General features: G+C 40.1%; 1 protein-coding gene across 2 annotated transcripts in view; it reads left to right on the forward strand.

Moving 5' to 3' along the window:
- The first annotated feature begins 5324 nt into the window (after positions 1–5324).
- The window catches only part of aff2 (AF4/FMR2 family, member 2), a 167044-nt gene continuing 148810 nt past the window's right edge, over positions 5325–23558 (forward strand). For both annotated transcript variants that reach the window (XM_016679805.1, XM_016679803.1), the window contains exon 1: positions 5325–5612. In XM_016679805.1, coding sequence (XP_016535291.1) covers positions 5560–5612 — 53 coding nt within the window. In that variant the 5' untranslated portion in view covers positions 5325–5559. The remainder of the gene's footprint in view (positions 5613–23558) is intronic.

Genomic DNA, 23558 nt, shown 5'->3' on the forward strand with positions numbered 1-23558 from the left:
AACAACAAAAAGCAGCAACATGCTGGGAAGAATAAACAAAGACAGACACACAGCACATCTCAGGATGTTTCCTTTCTCCAGTGCAGTTTGGACTCTTCGTGCTCCGTCATCAAAGGGGGTCCAAACCTGCCTGAGTGCCTGAGAGAGAGAGAGAGGGAGAGAGAGAGAGGAGTGAGGCAACAACAGTTGACAACACCCCACACACGCTGCGAGGAAACTTTCAACCATCTGCTCTGTCCTTATTCGTAGCCTGGCGTAAACAGTTTTAAAAAAAGAAGAAGCTGCTGCCGCTGGGCATGTGGTGCAGGAGACGTGCGATGGAGAACATGTTTGACCACGTTAATGCCACAGCTGAGCTGAATGGAAAGCGATGTGCTTGGAAAGAGGACAGTGCATACTCAAACGAGTTGAAGAGACATCTTTTGAAATTTGATGAATACAAACAATATCCAGTCATTTGAAAATGATGACGTTACAGTCAATTACTTTGAGAACATCAGATTATTGGCTAAGGGACGCATTAAACATACCACACATCAATTCATGTCTGCTGATGCATAGGGCTACCTATTAATGTACTGTAATTTACAATAATAGTAATAAAAAAGTTTTTCTTTGTTGGTGGGGCACCAAAACTGGCTCCAGCCCAGGGGCCCACATCCTCGTAAATCCGGCTCGGACTCCAGCAATATCAAATAATGTTACTGCGAGCTTTGTGAAGGGAAACGCTCACAGAATGGTAAGTGACCAACAAGCAGCAACAGAAACGAAAACTACTGCCTTCCTAAGGCGGTACAGATTGAAGTCTCCAAAACAAAAGAGGAAAAATCTAGAAAAAATTATCTATTGTTTTTCACACACAAAAGAAAACAGAGCAACACAAGTTAAACATATTACATGTCTGATTGTTCACCACTTTTCAATGAAAATGGTGAAGCACAGTTATGAATGTGACTGAAAATATATATCCTATGTTTACAATAATATTTAAAGCGTAACAAAAAAATAACAGAAGTAAAAGGGAAAATTCACATGTCCAAAGAAAGACATGTGAATGCCACCAAATGACTGTTTTTCTTTCTTAATGACTCTTCATAAAGAATTCAGACAAACATAGCAGTGATGATCAACAGGTGATTCTAGAAACATGGAAAAATGTGTAGAAGTGTTAGATCTGATTACAATATGGCATGAATACTAAGTAATAGATTGGTTTACTGGAAGAAAATGGTCAATTTCTGTCCTGCAGTCCTGGAAGCGTTTCAGCTAAACCTCACGGTAAAACCAACAGAATGAGCATAAAACAGGCGAGCGAGGATTACCAGGGATTGTTGTGAAGTTAGCTTTGTGGGAAGATGTTTGCTAACAGATCAATAGTTCACAGTGGATAAAATAAAAGCATCAGCCATAAAAGTACCGGTGTGTGACTCATGTAGTGACAAAGGAAGATCAAACAACATTCAAATCATCTGACGTGTATTGTTGCACTGCATGTTGTCAGATTTTGTTTGCTTATTTAGCATTTCAACATTTACTTGAATAGCTTTGTACCTGACGTAATAAACAAATAAATAGACAAATTAATTAATGAATAAAATTGTAAATCAATAAATAAAATTTCCTTATGTGCGGATGATATCCTACTGTTCACAACCAACCTTCAGTGTACGATCCCAACTGTCGTCGATACAGTCTCTCAGTTTGGCAGGTTTTCAGACTTGGTCTAAGAGTGAACTGACGCCAATTAGAGACTACTGGAGATTTTAATTCACTTTATGAAGCTAACTTTCCCCCCCCTTGTGGTAAAACTGCAAAATAACATTCAGTTTTGGATATCTCTCCCCATTTCCCTGGTGGGAAGAATGAATGCAATAAAAATTGTTTTTCTCCCTCAGATCCTTTATCTGTTTCAAAATATTCCCATCTTTTTACCTAATAATTTTTTAAGAAATCATTTTAAGAACCATTCCATTTCTATGGGACTATAAAGTGCACCAAATTAGCAAAGCTCACCTTTGCCAGGCAAAACTAAAAGGCAGACCGGGCCTCCCAAATTTTTCATCCTACTTTTACTTTTGTGCGCTATGCATTATTACTATATAGCTAGATCACAATTTCACACAACCCAAGTGGGTCACAATGGAAAAGATAATTAGTGCTCTTATTTTGTCACCACCAAGTATAGATACCATGGCATACAATATAACTGCATCATCCACAGTGCTATACGTATTTGGAAACAGATAAAATCCCAGTTTGGTATTGAATCTGTATCTCCCTCATTACCAAGGAATCCCTTCATAAAGCTTCATAAAGTGAATCCCAAGGAATCCCTCATGTGTCCCTTCCACTTTAGATTCAGATTATACACAATGGAAAGGTATAGGCATCGGGACTATTGGTGACCTGTTGGTGGGCGGTAATTTTACCTCTTTCTCTCAACTTCAGGCCAAATTTGTTCTTTACAAAAACAATAATTTTAGATACCTACAGATCAGGGCATATGTCAAAAAACACATGCACACTTTAGAGAGTGTAATACCTAATTATAGACATTGACTTATTCAATTTGAAATCATTCACGGGCTTCATTACTGTAAGGTGGAGTTAATTCAAATTTTCCCTAATACATCCCAACCATGTGATAAATGCCACATTGAAGAAGCCATGCTTCTCCAATATGGAGAAGCATGGCTTCCTAAATTAACCCCATTTTTGGGCTGGCATATTCAAAACATTATCAGATATGTTCCATACAGAGCTGAGGCTCTGTATGGACTTCTGATTGTACTCAGAGTTTCTGTTCAGCTTTCTCAACTTAATAAATGCCAACAACAATTATTGTCTTATGTCTCTATCATACCAAAAAAGCTAGCGTTGATGTTTTGGAAAAAAGCCGTTAAATTGTGGCTGGAGGAACTGGTAAGGCTCTCTCATCTGGAAAGAATACGGTTCTCATTAGTAAACAAATTAAAACGTTTCAATAAAACTTGGCAGGCAACTCTATTTGAAGAGGGTTTGATTCGAGCCTCGGTGTAATAAGATAGAAGTCCCATATCAGAATGTTCCTGTTTATTTATGTCATTTTCTGTTTTGCTTTTGTATTGTCTTTCATACTTTTTATGTTCACTTAAGAAAAAAAGAGGACAAATTTGTATTGTTGACATTTCAATTTTCATGTCTGATCTCTCAATAAAACTGTTTAACAACAAAATTGTAAATTAATAAATGTTTACCAAATGACATCTTGAGAAGAGAATCAGGGCAAACCCATTGGTTTGCTGATGACTCATTGATTTCTATACCTTCTATCCAGTTTATCAGATTAAAAGTACCTCTGGAAAATAACTTTTGAGCAGGTATTATGTTATTTTCCCCCACCCTGTTTATCTCCTGTCCACACTCCGGTTCAGTAGGTGGCGGCAATGCACCACCACATTTGATCTGCCAACCGCCATAAAACATAACAAGAAGAAGTCGAGGAGATTATTATTATTAATTATTATTATTAATTATTATTATTATTATTATTATTATTAAGACAGGCAGCTTCAAAGCTTCGTTTCTGGCTGTCCATTGATGTAGCGACCCTGACAAAGAACCTGCAACTGGTGAGATGTCTGTTCAACTTTTCTAAAAAAAAATTAAAAGAAACAAACATTCACGGCTCTGGAAAACTGCTAAAACCTGATGTTGCTCTTCCTGTCCTCCTCATGACCGCAGGTGTTCCGACTGTCTGTGCTACCCAACAATCCGTTCTACCTTTTGACAACGCGCATGCGTACTCCGATGCTACGTAACAGCTTGCTTACTCAGCAGATTTCTTGTCAATAGATTCCGTCTGTGGAAGTTTCGTTACGGTAAGTTTTATTTAAATCTGATGAGGTAGCACAAATCGTCAGAACGCCGTTCTCATCGAGCAAGCAGTGACAGGTAGTAAAGGTACTTCCGGTGTTAGCTATGGGAGCTTCCGGTGGCTGCTGCTTAGGGTGCCTGAGCTGCCACGGCTGCTGCCGCTGTTTTGGAGTATGCCGATGCCCGTTTTAGGAAACCGTAAGAGAATAGTTCTGTTTAAAATGAGGATTTTATTGGTTTAATTGCATTTACTTGAAGGCAGCTGAGACCGGAAGTGCCATAGCACCCACTCTTAATAATTGAGCTTGCTGTCTCCCATTGTTTGACGGTCCAATAGCATAAACTCCTAAACAAGGGAGTTCAATATCATCTGATAAACACCTTCTTGACCATGTTTGCTCTGTCCCAATGGCTTAAGAAGGACTTTAAATGGAACTTCTAATAGTTTTTCAATGACTTTCTACCACCACTAGTAGTTGACTGAAATCTACCTTATTTAATTAAAACCCAATCTTGCTTGAACTTTCAGTTCAGTTGGAGGGTCATTTCTCGGTGGGTGGATGTCCAAACCCTGGAATATTGTTTTTGTGTCCTAGAACTAGGGGTGCACCGATTGCAATTTTCTGGTCGATTTCAGATTACAGACATTGTAAAAAGCCTGACCTACCAATTTCAATTTTGGCTGATACCAATTGTTTTTGTCGGAAATGTTGCTAAATATAGCAAGAAAGTCACTCAGTTGCAACAGTGGGGTGACTGTTGTTAACTGCAAACATACAGACATGACCCGATTGGCCAGCCTGTCAGCCAAACATCTCTAACAGGAGAGCAGAAGAGAACAGTGTGTGATTTTTAGACCTTTGCAGAGGTAGACATGATTGGTGTATAAGTAAGTATACATATTCACAGATCCCTCAAAATTAAGAAAATCGGCAATGATGAATTGGTTGGCCGATAAATCAGTGCACTCCTACCTAGAACCTTGTTCTCCAACAGACCTTCAAGTCCTTCACAGAACAGTTGGATTTACACTGAGATTAATAGACGCAGGTGAAATCTGCTTCCTAATGAGGAGACTTCTGAAGACAAACTGATGGCGCCAGATTTTATTTCGGAGTACCATAGCAATCTGTTGGTGAATGTGCAGTAAAGGCAATGAAAAATTCTCCTAAGGTCATTTTTATTAGCTTAGCAGTAGGATTAATGTAATGAGAGCGGCTCCTCCATGCATGCATACCTTGCAAATTTCTAAAATATGGTGTTGATTATATTTATTTCCCCGATGCTCACTCTGCTTCAGATGTTTACTTTTTTTTCCTGAGGAGTTCAGGAAGTTGTATCTTTGCAAAATGAGTGTTATATAAACCTTGTTATAAAAGAAGCTCATTTTTTTTCCCAATGACTATCTCAGTATGCCTGTGTGTGGAGCATGTGTGTGTGTGTGTGTGTGTGTGTGTGTGTGAGAGAGAGAGAGAGAGAGAGAGTGTGTATGTGTGTGTTCTCCCTCCCTCCACCTCTGCCTGGCTGTCAGCTCTCTTCGACCACGTAGCAGCTTCCTGGCAGCGGCAGCCGCTTGTCTCTTCTCCCTCTCTCTCTTTTTCTCACACACACACGCACACACACTCAGCACCAGCAGCAGCTTATGTAGAACCACGTAGCACCGGCTTTGGATTCTAACCATCGACAGCAGCGGCCGAAGCGGCGATGGACCTCTTTGAATTCGACTTTTTCAGGGACTGGGAGCTGGAGCAGCCGTGGTGAGTCCCGCACGCCGCTTTGTTTTGATTTCCTCTGTGCATCTGTGCGTGTTCCCTGTTGAGTGCGGGATGAGTGGACGCTGGAGGTCAGAGCCGAGTTTGTGTTATTTTGTGATCGTTTGTGAAGGTTGAGGAGTGAAAGTGAGCGCCGGGAGGGAGGGGAGAGAGAACCGCGCACAGACCGCCTTTGTTGTGTCACCGTCCGAGCTGGCGTTGTTACCGGCGGAGCCCCGACCGGGGAGGCACGCGCGCTCCGCGGCGAGCGCGACGCCGGGGCTCCGCTCCGCGCGCGGTGCCTTCATTTGTGACATCAGGTGGAAGGAGAGGAGAGGGGGATGCGGATGAAAAGGAAGCGCATCCTCTCACAAGTTTGTTAATTAGCTGTTTATTACGGTTCAGCCCTTCGGTAATGAATAGTGATAATCCCGCGTTCAGATTTGTGGCTGATTGGTGAGCTGGTGCACCACAGGTGTTGTTGTGATTTATGGGATGCCTCTTTTCCACGCGCAGCCGTGAAGGCTTAATGACAGAGTGAAGTCGGGCCGGGGTGATTTATGGCACCTCCATGTGTTGCTTATGCATCACTGTTAGGCTGTTATTAAATACCCCAAATTAGATTGGTTTTGTCTTTATCACGCTGCGTGGAAGGAAGACGCTCACACTTTGCCCGCTGCCGGTGAGACCCCACGGTCTCTGAGAACCGCTGGGTTCCAGCTGTTTTCCAGATCACATTCCCGTCCTTTTCAGACCCAAATTCCCAGAGTTCCAGAGTCCTCTGTTCATGTTTGGTTGTGTAAAGTCTGGCATCTCCAGAAATAATTGCAGTAAATTCATAGAATTCATAAATGGAACAAACACTCTAAAAACATTGGAAGGAGGCAAGGAAGGTAAGAAGGAAGGAAGAGAGCAATAAAAGAAAAAGAAAAGTGGAAGGAATGGATGAAGAAAAACTAGGAAGAGGGAGGAAGACAAGACAATATTAACTAATGAAAAAGAGATGGATGAAGGGATTCAGGAAGGAAACAATAAAGGGAAGAATGACAAAAGGGAACTGGGAAGGGTGGAGAAAGAAAAGACAAGAAGAAAAGAAGGAAATATGGAAGGATTGAGGATAAATGTAAATTAAAAAGGGAAAGAAGAAGCAAGAAAGAAAAGTAGTTCAAGAAAAAAGGAAGGGAAGATAAAGGAACTAGAAGGAAAGGAAGAAAGAAGAAAATATGGAAGGAAGGATAGAAAAAGGAAAAGTACAGAAGAAGGAAGCATGAGGAAAGAAAACAAATTCAAGAAAAAGGAAGGAAAGATGATATAAAAGGAAATATAGAAAGAAGGAGAGACAAAGGAGCACAGGAAGGAATCAATAAAGGAAAGAATGAAAAAGGGAAATAAGGAAGGGAGAAAAATGAACAGGAAGGAAAAAATAAACTTAAGGGATGCAGATGAAAGAAAATGAAATACGGAAGGAAGGATGAAAGATAAATGGAAATAAGGAAGTACAGGAAAAGGAAGAGCAAAGAAAGGAAAAAGGGAAGACAAGAGATGAAAACAAAAGGAAATGTGACAGGGAGAGATATAAGGAAATAAAAGAAGGATGGAATAGAATAAGATGAAAAATATGGGATAAAGAAAGGAATACATATATTTATGTATGGAAACAAGAAAGGTAAAGTACAGAAGAAGGAAAAGCAAAGAAAGAAAAAGAAATCAAGAAAAAAGAAAGACAAAAAAACGAGAACAAATATGGGAAATAAGGAAGGAAGTAACCATCTAGATGAAAATACAAATATTTTTCGATATTCCCTCTTTCCTCCCTCATTCGTAGAAAAGACCAAAATCAAATTCCAGACTTTGTTGGACCCTCAGATGATCTTAACGCCAGCAACCTGTTAAATCTGGTGCCTGTGCAGCAGCAGGCTCTGTAGTTCACTGCAGATATTCCACATGTGTGCTGACCTTTGAACTTTCAAAACCAGCATTAGTCAGAGCATTGCCGGAGACAAAGATGTCCCGCTCTCGAACAACCTCGTGTCGCCTTCTGCTCCGCCAAGTCATTTTGTGCACAGCAGAGGACGTAAGAACAAAGACCCACATGGAGAGAAGGGATTCTCTCCAGGCTTCCACGCTCCGGAGGCCGGAACATGCTGCAGTAACTGCAGACGCTCAAAATGCGCCAGACACATCTCTGTTTCTCTGCGGGATTCACTTTTTTTCTTTCTTTTTACTGAAGCTGACTGTTTTGAATTCTCGGCACACGTTGGTCGGGTTCTGGTTGCGCCGGGAAGGTTTCTTCTTCCGTATTTCTCCATGAAGAGGAGATGCAGTGTGTCCGGTGGCGCTGCTGTGAGTCGGTGCTTTCTAATGGTCTCATCACTGTCTGCAGCAGAGGGCTCATCACAGCTCAGCAGATGGTGGCGCAAAGTCGACCGGGGTCTTTATGGTATGCTGCTAACCCGCCTGAGAGAGCCGCCGCAATAAAAGAGCCATCAGCTTCACACATCTTGCATTCACACACATAGATATAGAGAGAATATTTCCACATAGCTTCCTGAATCGGCCCGGTGGAGGCAAACGTTTGTCTGGTAGCTTGAAAACCGAACCACAGCAAGTGCTTCAACTTTTAAAATCAAGAGATTTGTATAAAATATTTTTAAAGAGTGGATTTGTATATTCAGCCATATATGAGTCAACAGCTTTCACTGGAAACAATCCCAGCTGGAGGTCTTTTTCTGCAGCTCTCTTAAAGCTGCAGTATGTCGCTTTAAAAAAAATGCGTTTTTTTCACAAAGTTGTGACAGTAAATGAAGAGACAGATATTTTGGTAATAAATAAAAATGAAACAAATCGAGCTCCCCCACGTCTTCCCTGAGCTACGATAGCAGACTGCCAGCCAAAAACAACCAATCAGCACAGGGAGGAGCATCGTAGCGCTATCAGTCATACTCGTGCATGCGCTGCTTAATGTGCTAGTAGAGAAACGACTTACCATTAGAGAAAAAATGTTTATCTTGTGTCACTGGTGGCCATGTCAGCTAGCATTAGCATTAGTGGCAGGATATGTTGTGATGGGCCAGCTTTAGCATTGTGAACTGTGTGAACACATGCTTGATTTGCAGCGCTAAGACCCGCCTCCTGGCTCTGATTGGTTGTTTCTAGTTAGCACTGGGAGGAGACAGAGGAGCTTGATTTTTTTCACAGTTTATATGCTTTATACTGACACACCACGGTGATAATTTTAATGAAAATGTGAACAAAAAAAATGTAAATAAAAGTTGCATACAGTAGTTATAACAGATTAATGGATGGGCAATATGTTCTTTTTGCAAAATTAGTGCTTGCAATGTTAATGTAGAAAATGACTCTCTGGAAAGTATTTTTGTTGGCTATTCATTCTTTGGAAGCCCAGAAAATACTCAGGAGTCCCACTGCAATATGTTACTTTTAAAGGTCACACATGTTTTAAAGCATCATAACAGCAGATGAAATATTGTTATATTCAACAATAATATTCACAGTGCGTTCCTACCTCCTGGCTGAAATGTTTTTTTAGCAGAAGAGCTCAGCCTCATGGATGGAGAGCGCATCCATTGTCAAGTTGTGCAACACATTCTCATTTGGATTTAGGTGTGAACTTTGACTGGGTCACTCCAATAGCTGAACATAGTTTAGCTTAGATCTGAACTAGAGGTGGGCAGTTTGATCTAAAATATCGATGATATCGATACCGAGTCAGTATCAGTATCAAATCAGTACCAGCGGGCTGAGATCGATGCTTTAGTTTCAGATTCCATCTTGATTTCTTTTTTTTTTTTACAGTTGTAGCTTCTCAATTGTGCCTAAAAAAATGTTTAGTTTCGATTTGCTCTAACATGATATTTTTATGGAGATTTAGGGTCTCCTGTATTACAGTCTGCAAAAAATAATGCTCCGGTATATCCATTTACTTACTTTGACACGATTCCCAATCGACTCAGGTTTGTGTTTTAATGATTGTATATAGTAACATGCTTAGAAAAAATTGAGCAGCTGCGTCAACCACCTGTGTGTTGGATGCTGTTTATTTGTTGTCACAGGCCTCACAATTAAATAGCCATGCTTTATATGAAGAATAAATTACAGACAGTTAGGCTATAAATCAATTGACTTGTAAAGACAAATGACTACTGGATTTCATTTAGGGGGATAAAAGAAAAAGGGAATATTGAATGCAACAGCAAGCTGTTACATTTCATCTATTCATTTGGAGAGAAAAAAATAGAAATCCATCCTTTTACTTTCACAATTGTGCATATTTTTGCAAGGCAATTTGTATTTTATTTTATTTTTTATAATTTCTAAAAATCAGTACTAGTCTGAATCTAATAAGTCTGTCTTAGAGCGCTGAATAGAATGCGACATGGAGTCATTTCCTTGTTTTAAATCATTCAATAATATTTGAGATTAAAGTAAAAGTTTAATGCCGGGGCCTCATCGTTCTCCCTTTGTTCTCTTTACCTACTGAGTCCGAGCTTCGTTATATGACTGTGACTTACAGAAAAGAAAAGAAAAAGAAAACATCCAAACTTGTATGTCTTTCATTTTTATCACTTTGTCGTTGTGTTGAAAGAGAACGGCAGCCGTCTGAATTAGGGTTGTAGTGGTCCAAGGTTTTTCATTAGAGTTTCATTTTGTGTCTAATTCAGTTAGTTTTAATTTGTTTTCACTGTGTTTGCCAGTTTTTATTAGCTAAGTATTGTTCCTTTTAGTTTAGTTTTTTATTAGTTATAGAAGTAGTTTTAGTTTTTTCCTACTTTGGTTTGTGTTTGGGCACAGAATTAAAAAAGTATTGTATCGTGATGAATACATCGATTTGTTAATACATCTTCAAAAGAAGATCTAATTTTCAAAAGATATATTTAATTATTCTGGAAAAACCAACTCACTCTGGCGTTTCCTCACAAATTTTTCTGTCGCCATTTTGCGGACTAGCTTAAGTCCTGTAATATTCCAACAGTTGAAATCAATGTCACATCGGTTCGAAAGGCTAATAGATTCATACACACAAAAACAAGGGATCTTATATAATTTCAATATGTTTTAGTTAGTTTCATAAAACCACAAAATAGTTCCAGTTAGTAATAGTTTTTCCCAGGGGTGCACAGGTTACAGTTTTCTGGCCAATTACCAATCTTACAAAAAGCCTAATGAGCCGATTCCAATTTTTGCTGATACCAATTTTTTTTTTTGTCTGAAATGCCACTAAATATAGCAAGAAAGTTGCTTATTTGGCAACAGTGGTGTGATTATTGTTAAGTGCAAACGTGCAGACATGACCTGGTGGGCGGGGCTACCAGTCAAACCTCTCACAGCAGAGCAGAAGAGGACAGTGACCTTCGCTGAGGTAGATAAGATCAGTGGGTAAGATCAGCCTCACATGTACAAAGTATTGTTCAAAATTAAGGAAATCGGCACCAACACATTGCTGCACCCCCAATTGTTCCCCATTCATCACCGTTTTTATTTATTTCAGTTGACAAAGATGTTTTCTCCATTTCAGTTATCGTTTAGTTGGCAATAATAACCTCGCCTAAATGATCCTCGGCTCATTTCTGGCCTCGGGGGAATGTGCGAGCGCGAGACAGGGTAATGTCCCGTTTGAAAAATCTTAAAAATGTCACTTAATATCACCAAGTAATCAGCTGTTCTGCTGCATGCTGCGGATTGTAGGTGGTGTGGTCTAAAAAGAGCCGACCTCTACAGTTCAACGGGAACAAAATAACTTGGCAACCACTGAGCTTGGCTTGGACGCCTGATCCAGTGGGGCAGAGAGAGTCTGAGCAGCAGCAGCACCGACACACGCTGTTGTCCCTCAGCGGTCGTGATGGAAGTGCCCTGGAGCAAGGTACTTAACCCCCCGCTGGTGGAGAGGAGCTGCTCGGGGCTCGGCTACACGCTCGGGGTGTGTACGCATGTCACCCTCCTGCTGCCACCGCTCCATCACGCCTCGGCTGTTGCGGGGGCTTGGTCTGACAAAGGCTGTGTTCGGCAGCAGACACCATATGAAATGGCGCGCATGTGTAAAATGAAAGGAGGAGATGAAGACTGGAGATGCCTCGATTTGGCGAATCAAACCGTTAGTTCTCCCAGGCACCGACGTGCGAAAAAAAGCAGCTGAGGGAAATCGTCATTAAAAGACCCCCTCGGAAATAGACGTCCCTCAAGACCAATTCTGGAGAACGTCTGGCTCCCTGCAAGAAGACGGTTATGAAATGATGGTTGGCCCAACGCGTCAATATGAGGAAGTCGATGACATTCTGAGGCAGTTTGAGGCCTAAAATAGAAGACTTAGACAAGAATGAAAACATGTATGACATCGAAGAAGATATTCCAAGTATTTTTTTTTTGTCTAGTTTCTAGAGCAAATATCTTAGTACACTAGAAATAAGACAAAACTAACTTACAGGTAACTTTTCAGCAAGAAATAGGAGCTTGTTTTAAGTCAATGATTTCTTAATGTTTGATAAAAAAAAATAAATGAAAAAAAAGAGTAGCAGTTTCTGACATTGGCGATGTGGGCAGCTGCTCAGGGCGGTATCTCATCTGGGATGCATGAGTTTTAATTCAGTTTGCAAATGCCTTATTTTATTTGCACGTATTTTATTTTTTATTTTTTGTATTGTATTCTTTTAAGGTCATGATATGCAGTTTGTTTGTGTCTTGAAAAAAAACTTGGTGTTTGCAATGGCACAAGGTGATTTAAAACAGGGTGTTTTGGGGGGGTTGTTTGCCCGAGGCACCAAACAGGGTAGGACCGCTCCTGATAAAAAAAAAAAAAGTTCTAGTTTCAATTACAGGTTTTGGAACTTATTTTTCTAGGCTGAACTGTTCACTTTCTTGCCAGTTTCCATTTTAATAAAAAACAGGAAACAGACAGAGAGGGAGAGAAGTGTGGAAGATGTATGAAAAAGGACCGAAGGTTGGGATATGAGCCGCGCCTGTTACACCACTACAGTGGGCCCTTGGTATTTACAAGGATTAGGGATCGCAAATGCAAAAAGGATCGAAAATACTTCACAGCCCCTCTAGAAACTCTTATAACTGCCTATTTTAATGGTTTAAACACCAAATATACCTTAGTATCCAATAATAAACACAGGGGAAACATCCACTTTCTTTCTTATCTGAACTTTTGGGGTACAGCCAATCAGGGCCTAGGAAAATAAAAGGTACCCTGTGTAAATGCCAGCAAATAGCGTGTCAAGTAGCATTGTGGCTAAGTATTTCAGCTTATCAATTTTCTTTTGAATATTTTAGCAGCCTGCTGCTAGGTAGATTCTTGCTACCATGAGTTTACACTGCTTTTAGCCTCCAGAACTGGTTTTTATGCATATGTTTAACACAATGTATAAAACTCAGGTTCAGCCCACAAGAAATCACAAAATGATTGGTTAGCTTGGGCTGCACAGTGGCGCAGTTGGTAGAGCTGTTGCCTTGCAGCAAGAAGGTTCTGGGTTCAATTCCCAGCCCCAGTCTTTCTGCATGGAGTTTGCATGTTCTCCCTGTGCATGTATGGGTTTTCTCTGGGTACTCTGGTTTCCTTCCACAGTCCAAAAACATGACTGTCAGGTTAATTGGTCTCTCTAAATTGCCCCTAGGTGTGAGTGTGTGTGTGCATGGTTGTGTGTCTCTATGTTGCCCTGCGACAGACTGGCGACCTGTCCAGGGTGACCCCGCCTCTTGCCCGGAAAGTTAGCTGGAGATAGGCACCAGCACCCCTCCCGACCCCACCAAGGGACAAGGGTGTAAAGAAAATGGATGGATGGATTGGTTAGCTTCACTTTTAGCATGCTACTCTCTGCTTCCACTGCTCCATGTCAGTGCTGTGTTTGATTGACATCTGGTGGCTGTGGAGGCTATTGGCATAAAATGTATTTAGTAGTAGCTACGCATCTGTGGTTTAAACCCATTGTGACATCAGGTGACCCAGATGTCCAATATGCAGAAACACTTTATGTTTGGAGCATGTTTAATTTTTTTCTACTTTGTATTCCGGCAAACTTTTAGATTGTAAATTTATTGTTTTCATGTGTTTTTTGTGTACAGCTGTCAAAAAGAAAAACCACTCGCTGCTATTTACTTAAAGAAGCCAAACCATGGCTTCATTTGTTTGTACTTGTGAATGAATTGATCTGAATATTTACTTTTTGTCAACATCTTGATGCTTGCTGATATTAGCTTGTGAATTAGCCTAGCTATTTGCGGTGGCCAGAAGGTGTTTATTTTAATGACAGACGCAATAACTTTGCTAGCTTGTTGCCGATATTTGTTTTTCATGGTCACTCTCTTCTGCTGTTTCTGGCTGCATTAGAAAAGTTTGTTAGGGTTCCCATATGGGCCAGTCAATAAATTCTGATGTTTCTAATTTCTAATTTCTAATCTCCTTAATTACCTGCTAAATAGCAGGTAATTAAGGAGATTAATCTGTGAGTAGACAGGGGAAGTCCCCCCCCCTCCCCTCCCCACCCAATGTGCTAACAGCCTAAAAACATCACAAAGAACTCTGATACTTCCTGTTTGTGGAGTCCATCTTTGGTGTTTCTTAAAGAGAGGCTGTGGGTTCAGCAACGTAAGCTGCGTGGCCAGAAGAAAATTAATGAAAAGCAAAGCCAAATGTGGGTCAATTTCCCTTTCAACGCTGCCAAGTCAAAGTAATTAAAAGAATTTCACTTTTCGTTGATCGCCCGGGCCAGACAAATGAAGTGAACCAATGAAAGAGCACGATGCCGCTGCTTTTACCAGTGGCCAGCCTCCGCTTTGATGTCGCTGGTGACTCGGCTCTAATAAACGTCCGAGTGGACTCAACTGTCCGAGATTACAAGAAGGAAAGCACTGGAGGGGTGGGGGGGATTTCCTCCCCATATAATTGATGTTTTCCTTAAACTTTACAATGGATTTTAAAGGCACCGAAGCCAACATGCATTCGGAGATCACTCAGATTTGCATTAAAAGTCTGTCACTAGCGGTAGATGTTGCGGCTGGTGTTTGACATCAGATTTCCCTTTGAAGGAAGGGAAACAATCTGGAAGCTCCCCGTGCCTTTGTTAAATCTGAACGAACACACGAAGACTCCTCCTCCTCCTGAAGAAATGCCCTTTCATCTCTTCTTCTCTTTGTTACTCTTCCTCCCTCCTCTCCTCCTCCTCTTCCATCCTTGCCGTGCCTCTCCGCTTCATCGTCGCGCTCGCAGATCTGAGGGCCCCGCGCGCGTGATTGTAATAGGCCTTGCGGTTAACGTCGCGTGCTCCTCTCTCTGTAATTGCCCATCATGTAGCCGGGCTAATCACGGCACGCCGAATCCGAGGGAGATCGCTTTGAATGTTAATTGACGCTGATGGTGATTGGTTGAACCATTTAAGTAGTTAATTAGAGAATTGATTACACATTTCGTCAGCGTGGAATGATAAGAATCCAGCTGCGTGTTTTGAAGCCGGGAAGGCTCACATCTGCAGGAAGACGCTCTGATTGGTATTATTTGTTATTGCTGAACCCCCCCCCGCCCCCAACACACACACACACACACACACACACACACACACACACCTCCCCTCGTACGGTGTTTGATTTGATTCGGCTCGGGGAAAAAAAACGAATTCCAAGTCCTCCCGGTTTGACTTGTCGGAATGAAGCGCAGAAGAAGAGAAGATTTAATTCATTCAATCTTCCTTTTCCTCACACTCCCATTATTCAACCCCTGTAAACCATCCCACCTCTCAGTCGACTCAGTCGCACGTGCGGGCTCAATGAGCGCGCGGAACCATTCACGGCGCCGCTCTGAAGCTCGCGAAGGTACTTCACACCCCCGCGCGTCATCAAGCTGAGTCTCCCCGCAAAAACTGCAGATAATTCACACATAGCGACGGCGGACAATACAAACCGAAGGCCTCTGTTTCTGGAGATGGAGGAAGAGGGATGGGAAAAAGACAATTTGATCTCACATCGCCGCTGCAATTATCCCACAGGGCGACACAAAGTGTCGGCTCTGTCAGCAGGTGTGAACCAGGTCGGCTAACCGGGTGTTTGTCCGCCGGGAGGAAGTAGGGGCTGTCCGTGGTGCTGAACAAAAACACAAAACAAACACAACAAAGCCTGGTGGTTTGGTTTTAATTAGAATATCTGATTACACGTAAACGGGGAGAGGTGCAGCTGCAAATAGTTATTTTCATCAGTGGCTCCCATGTGGATGGATGTTTTGTCTTGATGAAAGTAGTGACGATTTAGCTGATTGGAAATTGAAAACCAGGAGCAGCTTCGTCAACATCAGTGTCTTTGCTGCTTTTTTTTAATGTTTATTTTTCTCTCAATAATCTTCATGTCAACTCTAAGCTGCTTTTGCTGTTTTGTTGAAGGAAACTACAGCATGATGCCGCCCCCGCCATGTTTCAGTGTGGGGACAGTGTGTTTAGGGCAGGGGTCCAAAGAGCCATTTTGCACTCAGTTGAGCTACAAAAATCTTGCTTAGAGCCATGAAAAAGCTCTACTTATAATTTTTTGATAAATATCTCCTATAAAAAGCTTGTCATTTTTAAACAACCATCGTTTTACTTCTTTTTTTTTCTGGGGTTTAAAATAAAACCTAAAAAATCTTGAAAAGATGAAAAATATTAATCACACTTTTAGTGTCATTCTGTCATGGAAATTTAATGCAATTTTTCCATGAAAGAGTTTGAGAGCAGCTAAACCCTGCATTTCTTCTTATATCTATATTTAAAAACATCATTTGGTTCTTCATGGTTTCAGCAGTGTCTCTGAGAGCCGTTGTGAAAGAGCCAAAGAGTCTCTTGAGGCTCCAGTGTTGGTCCCATCTGATAAGAGCGCCGTCTTCCACGTGGTTGAAATTGACAAGCATTGTAGCAAAAATACAGCTTAGCTTTTTTTTTTTAAATCATAGGTTTTCCATTAAAGCCATATTTGTGGAGTGCATGACTAAAAGTCATTCTGATGTATTTTTCCAACCTACGCTTTTAACTCGGTTGGAAACTTTCTCCCTGACATGTCCGCTGTGTTCCTTTGCTTTCACCATTGAACTGTTCATTCACCAGTGCAGGGTTCTTAAACTTTTCCTTGCCACGAATCTCCAAACAGAGTTAGCTTGTAGCTGGGCCACCTTTCCTAACACCCAGACAATGCTACAAAATCTGTAAAGAAACATTGACTTTCAGAATCCCCCCCCCCCACACACTTTTATTCACTGTTCAGTAATATTTACATTTGTTTAGCATAAATGTTGCCTCATACCTTCTGATTTTAGCTGGCTGGGACGGTTCTTTCAGTCTTTGTCATGTCAGAAATGTTTACAGTTCTCGCTTGCTAGCCTTGCTTGCGGAGCAAAGCAACTTGATAACTTTTTGAGGTTCTCCAGCAGAAAAAAACAGCAGGATATTTACTCTTTTTACTAATCAGGAGCTTTTTGCAGTTGCGCCGATTCATGTGGCATTATTTAGATTTCATTTGTAAAAAGTTAAAAAGTGTGTTATTTTCCTTCCATGCACTAATTAGAGTTAATCTATTCCATAAAGTCCCAGTGGAATACATGGACGGTTGTGTCTGTCACGTGACAAAATAAAGTAGGAACGCTTTTGTGGCTGATTTGGCCTCTAGTTTCACCGGAGACGAGTTCTCAGCTGACATGTGAGGAGGATGGAAGCCGTTCATGTCTCCTCCCCCACCTCCCCCCTCGTCACACACATTCATCCAAATGCGATGTTGATGAAATAAATCTATTGATTGGGGCAGCTCTGAGACAGTGCCTCCAGATTTCAAAGAGCCGCGCCGTTCGTGCGGATTTGATGGATTCCAGAAGCATCCACTCAGCTCCGAGCCGGAGAGTAATTGTGAGGGCTTGTCATTGATCCATTGCAGGCTCCGACTGTTTTCCCTCGCCAACAGCTCCAGAGAATGTGATATGATACAGATGTCTCCTCTCCAGCTGTTTATCAGTTCAGCAAGGGAGCTAAGCAAAAGATAGAAAAAAAATAATAATAAGTGAAAGGAAATATTTAAATTAACTTTAAAATATTTTATTCGTTTTTGGATTTAAAGGAGGAAATCCCATATTGGTCACATCACAGCTTTAGCATTCTGTCAGGACATTTTCAATAATGTTTCCATCATTCGATATAATAAAAGAAAAAAGTGCTCCAAAACTAAAGATGATTGTTAGTCATGACAGGAGTATTATTGGCAACAAAATGTCTTGAAGGGACAGCTGAGATTTATTTTTAAATTGTGGTTCTCTTGAGATCTTATGAGCTGTCTAAGTATTTTGGACTTTAACCTACTAGGACTCAAACAAATTTTTTCTCATTAAAGACTGTAAAAAAGCCCCTAGAGGAAACACTCCAAGAGGAAACACAGAGGTAGCTAACTTTTAGCCGCTAACAGTTATTTTTAAAAATCTTTTGCATCCTCTCACATTATCACCACTTCAGCCAAATGTGATTGAACTAGAAAGACTCAAACAGTGTTTTAAAATCCCACTGCATACTGTAAAAAGAAGCCCTACAGTGTTGCTACTCTGAGGTAGCTAACTGTTAGCCGCTAATAGTTATTTATTGTCTTAAAAATCTTTCTCATTCTGTGACATTATCACTGTTTCTCTTTAACAGTATCAGAGTATCACTAACAGTATCACTGTTAAAGAGAAACAGTGATAATGTGATAATGCCCTAAATGGCATTGAACTTAAATAGAATTTTATATAATTAGAGATTATAAAAAAAAGGTCTAGGTAGAAAATCTTTCAAAAAATCTTTTGCATCCTGTCACATTATCACTGTTTCTTTTCTATACTGTGTATGGCTTAGTGAATGGAGCTCCTCAATGCATTTGTAACCATGTTCTATCTGCCAGCTGGACAATGCTAATATAGCATAGCATGGCTATTCCTTTTTTTTGTTCCAAAGTAAGACTCCCAAACATGGATGTAACCAAGCTTAAATAACATACCACGGTCAGATTTAGGTTTCAAGTAATCTTTTTTTGCCAACTGGAAGTAATGTTAGTGTTTTGGAGTGTATTGTATACTTTTGACCTCCTGGTATATAGTATGTTTATGGGTGTTTTTAGTATTACTCTAGTTTATTTTCCAAATTTTTCTAATAAAATAAAATAAGTTTGAGTGTCTGCACAAGCACTTGGTGATTTAGTGGGTGGATGTCCGCCCAGGGCACCAGAAAGGGTCGGACCGCCCCTGCATAAAAAACCCCCAAACCCTAATCTGATAATGCATTTTGGAATAAGTATTTAAACTACCTTCATTCTTGTAGTTCTTCAGAACAGTATTGTTTTTCATGAGCATTAGCTTTGCCTTGCACAAGCTAACATTTAGTTTTAGATTTTATTTTTTAAATCTGTATTTATATGGAAGACATTAAAAGTTATCTACTGCAGTTGTCTCAACAGAACCCCTTTTAAAAAAATCTGAACTACTTACCTTTAATACCTAACAGAGGCCTATTGAATTTTATGTGTATATGAAACTTTATAAAGCTGCTTTACAATGAGTCAATTGCACCTGATGTTGCTCACGTACGAGTATTGAAATGTATTGTTAAACTAATAAGACATTTTTACTATCACAATCGCACAACTGGCATAAATAAAGGCAAGAGGTCTTAAGCTGTGGTGAATTAAGGTCCTTGTTTGTTAAGGATATATAATAATATCAAGTTTCCACATGCTTCATATAAAGAGCTGAGCCATCTGTTTGGTTTCATCAGTGTCTTCCACGAAAATTAAGAGTAACCATCTGGAAGGGAAATAAAAACCCTCAGCAGAACATTTATCTTCACCAGAAGAGAGAGAAAAAAAACACACACACAGCCTCTTCCTCCCCTTCGTTATAAATTAAAGCATACTATCCCTTGCCATTAATTTTGTGGCTGTAAATGCATGTGCACTTTCTCCCATAAGCTGAATTATGTCATGGATAGTTAGCCAAAAAGCCAGAAGGCTCTGTAAAGTGCACACAAACAGCATTTTTCTGTACATGTTAGTTATTAGCTGCTGCTCAAAGTTCAATGCAATCATTAAAAGTTAGCATAATTTACCATACCTTAATAAAGTTGTATTTAAGGTTACATCAAAAGTCAGAATCTCAGGTTTGGGAATGTTGCCAGGCCTCGATTTTACTGTAACAAGACGAATCTCCACATTAGTGTGTTCTTTGACTGGACTATATTTAGTGATAAATGCAAATAAGGGAAATGCTGAGATGAAATTTCTCAGCATTTAATGCATTCACACACGTTAGCAACAAGTTCACTGACAGATGCTGCACAAGTGCAACACGTGTCTGCGATTTGACGAGAAACCAGGATTCACAGGCACAAATAAACAGTTTGTTGGTTCAGCTTCCACTGTGGTTTTTATACACAGTTCAGCCATGTTAGATTTGGATGTAAGGGTTGGTGATTGAGTTCCAGAATATAAGACAAAAATGCCAACTTCTGAGCACAAATGCACAGTAGTAAGAGGAAAAAATGAGTCTCAGTTGTCTAGTTTGAATTTCTAAAATAAACTGCACTTTTAATTTATCATCTTCATTAAAAAAATATTTAGGAAATGTTTGTTATAAAAGAGGAAGTATTTAATGTAACAAGCAGTTGATGGCACTATGAAGGCCCAAACTGTGTCCCTGACTAGTAAATATGAAGTACTTTGACTGCTGTCTGCTTGACATGTAACGTACAGTGGAAGTCCACCTGTCAGCTGTTCAGTTTCGTGAATTTTCATGAAAAATCTGTCTGCGAGCAAATTTTTTCCAAAATATTCGAAAGAAAATTAGCTTGGGAAGCTGAAATACGCAGAATCAACGCTGCTTAATGTTATTCATTTTCCTTGGTGCTGATTGGCTGCAGCCACAAAGGTGGCTATTAGAAAAAAGACTGTAGATGTTAACTTCTACGGTAGCACTGAGGTTTCCACTGAGTAAAAGCATATTTAGGTATATTTGTTTTTTTTTAAATACGCAGTTAGCATTTCCGGAGGTCTTAAAAGGGCAGCATTATGTAAAATTGATTTTTTTTTAGCTTTACATCATGTTATAATGTCATTCCCTCATCAAAAACATACCTGTGGTGTTGCCCTGACTCTTTGGGAAATCCTTTCATCTCCATGGCAACCATTCAGCTGACCAAACCGCCTGGTGGACCTAGCTCCGCCTTCAAGGCACAGCTCCCATTCAGAGCTGCACTTTCCAAGCTTCAGAGCTTCTCCTTTAAAAGGCAGCCCTCACCCACGACTCCTTCAGACTAGCCAGCAGCAATTAGCAAACACCTGGTGGAACTGAGCATCTGCTGAGCTCATTATAGGAGAAACTTCTCAGTGAAACGCTGGTAAAAACGTTGTTAAAGGGTTAATAAAGGAGCCATGTTGTCATGACTTCCTGAAGGTGGAGTTTCAGAAAGAACAGGAGCTTCTTAAAGAGACAAAGGCCCAATTTCAAAGCATTAAATTATAATGTTGAATTTCTTTTAACTCATGTTTGATATTCATGACATTTTTATAACAACTGAAGGCAACATATTTTCTCAGTTGTGCTATAAAATGGCACTATGTCGTTTTGAAATTCATAATACTGCCCCTTTTAAATATTTGTGGATTTTAGCTATTCACGGATGATGTGGGCCCTAAGCCCCCTCTGTACTTTGTTAAAAACAACACAAATAAAAAACCTGATGCGGTTTCCATCCATTAAAGAGAGAGAGAGAAAAGAAAAGATTTTACCGTCTGTCCGTTAATGCTGCCTTTAAAAAAAAATCAGAAGATGCCACGCTGCCAGTATAGATGTGACTAAAAGCCCTGTTACTATTGATTAGACTATAAAGCCGAGTATAACAGTACATAACTGAAATTGATCCTTCCCATGTTATGAGATTAGCCAGCTCCTGTCCCAGCAGCCTCTCTGCTCCAAACAGAGTCTCCCCACCTCAACACGCTCGGTGTCGGTCCTGCTTTCCATGTTTGCGCGAAAGCTAATTTATTTGTATTTGTCGAAAGGTCAAATGTGAGTCGTGACGCAGCAGCCGCCAGACAACGAACTTTAAAAAACAAAACAAACAACAAAAAAACCCCCAGCAACCTCTGATTGTCATTCCTGTTGTGGCTAAAAGTGTTTCGCAAAGTATGAGGTGCGTGATGATTTGCAATGTTTGCTCAATGACGGCTTTATTTAATTAGCAGATGATTTGCAGAGGATAATATTCGTTCAGTTGCTTGCGGGAAGTGAATTAGGTGCGGGTCAGATTAGTTAATGGAGAGCTGGCTTCAAATAACAGTCCTTAATTTGTTGTTTAGACTAATTAAGGATTAGTTGCTCGTGTGTTTGCTTGGAGAAGTGTTCCTTAATTTCTCATGAAATGTCCTGTGATAATTGGTTGAATTAGTTAATGAAGAAGTGGTGTACTTTATTAAAAAAACAGTAGTGTCATGTTTTTTTTTCTTTGATTTTGATCAGAATTTTAAAAATAAAGATATCCACCTTGCAGAACTAAATCCAGGGTCGTAATTACTTTGTGGTTAATATTTGCAGTTTTCTGAGATTCTTCAAAAATCTTCCATCTTACTTTTGCCATGGTTTTAAAAAGGTTTAGTGAAGGGCCTGAAAATGTGAGTCAGGTTCTGTGGAGAGTAAAGTAATGCAGCATTGCCCCTCCCACACATACTGCTGGACACTGCTGGTCAGCTGGGAAAATGAAGCCTCATACACCGTGACTGATTATTCATAAACCTGATAGAATCAACTTGATATATAATTTATTTTGAATTTATTTGCTCATGAGGCAATATTACATTTAGAAGTAAGTAACCATTGTTTTTGCCTCTTACCCCACCAGCTCAGGGGTGTCAAAAGTTCAGTCCTGGCGTCTGTTTTTGGCCCTCGGAATGATATTTTGGGGCCCCAGACGAAATTAAAGAATTGTTAAAAAAAAAAAATGTACAGGCATTTAGTGCATCAAACCCTTTTTAAGAAAGGAAAATTTCAACACACAAATTTCATATTTTTCTAAAATTGACGGCAAAAAATGAACAAATTGTGTTTTCTTTCTAAAAAGAAAACTAATGTGCAACAGCCTTTTCATGTTAAGATTCTCTGAATGTTTTCTCTTTTTTGTGTAGAAAAGCAACAAGCATTCCCACTGTCGCAAACAAATTGAATATTATTACAGTTATAATGGCATCTATAGCAGTTTACATTTTCCTGCTACATTTAGCTTTTAAGTTAAAAAAATGTGCATAGTATCTTATTTCCCTGTTTACAAGTTATTTTATAAATTAAACCTGAGGTTTAGGACAGTTTGTCACTGGTTCTTGTGCATTTACGTTTTTAATAACTATTTTTATTTGGCATCAGTTTTGTTATTTATGATTCATGTCTGTAAATGACTGTAGCATTGAGACTCAAACCAACCCAAATTTCCTTTACTGCTCTAACACTACACCTGAACAGAGAGGCACCAGTCAGTCACCTACAGATTGGAATAATCCTCACTTGATTGTCTCTGACTGGAAACCAGCAGATCAGATTTATTTAGCTAAGTTTAATTATTAAATGTGAAAAAGCTAGAAACTTGTTCTGTTAGGAGTCTAGAAACGTAACACAACTCTATATGCTCTGATGCATAGTAGTGTAATTATCAATAATAGTAAATGTTGTCTGTGAGATTCAAACTGCTACTGCTGTCACAGAACTACTGCAATCCCAAAGGAAAAAAAAAAAAACTGGAATCGGTCAAAATGACGGAATCGGCCAGAAAAAAGTCGGATCGGTGCGACTCTAGAACTAAACCAATCAGCTTGACCATCTAGATGTTTTAACCTGATGCTTGTTTTTGCAGTAGGTGTAATTTAATTGCACACACAGTGGAAGTCGTGACTGGGCAAAGCCTATCAGCTGGAGTCTGTGTGTGTGTG

Source organism: Poecilia formosa, unplaced genomic scaffold, assembly GCF_000485575.1.
Source record: "Poecilia formosa unplaced genomic scaffold, Poecilia_formosa-5.1.2 Scaffold221, whole genome shotgun sequence".
NCBI classification, from domain to species: Eukaryota; Metazoa; Chordata; class Actinopteri; order Cyprinodontiformes; family Poeciliidae; genus Poecilia; species Poecilia formosa.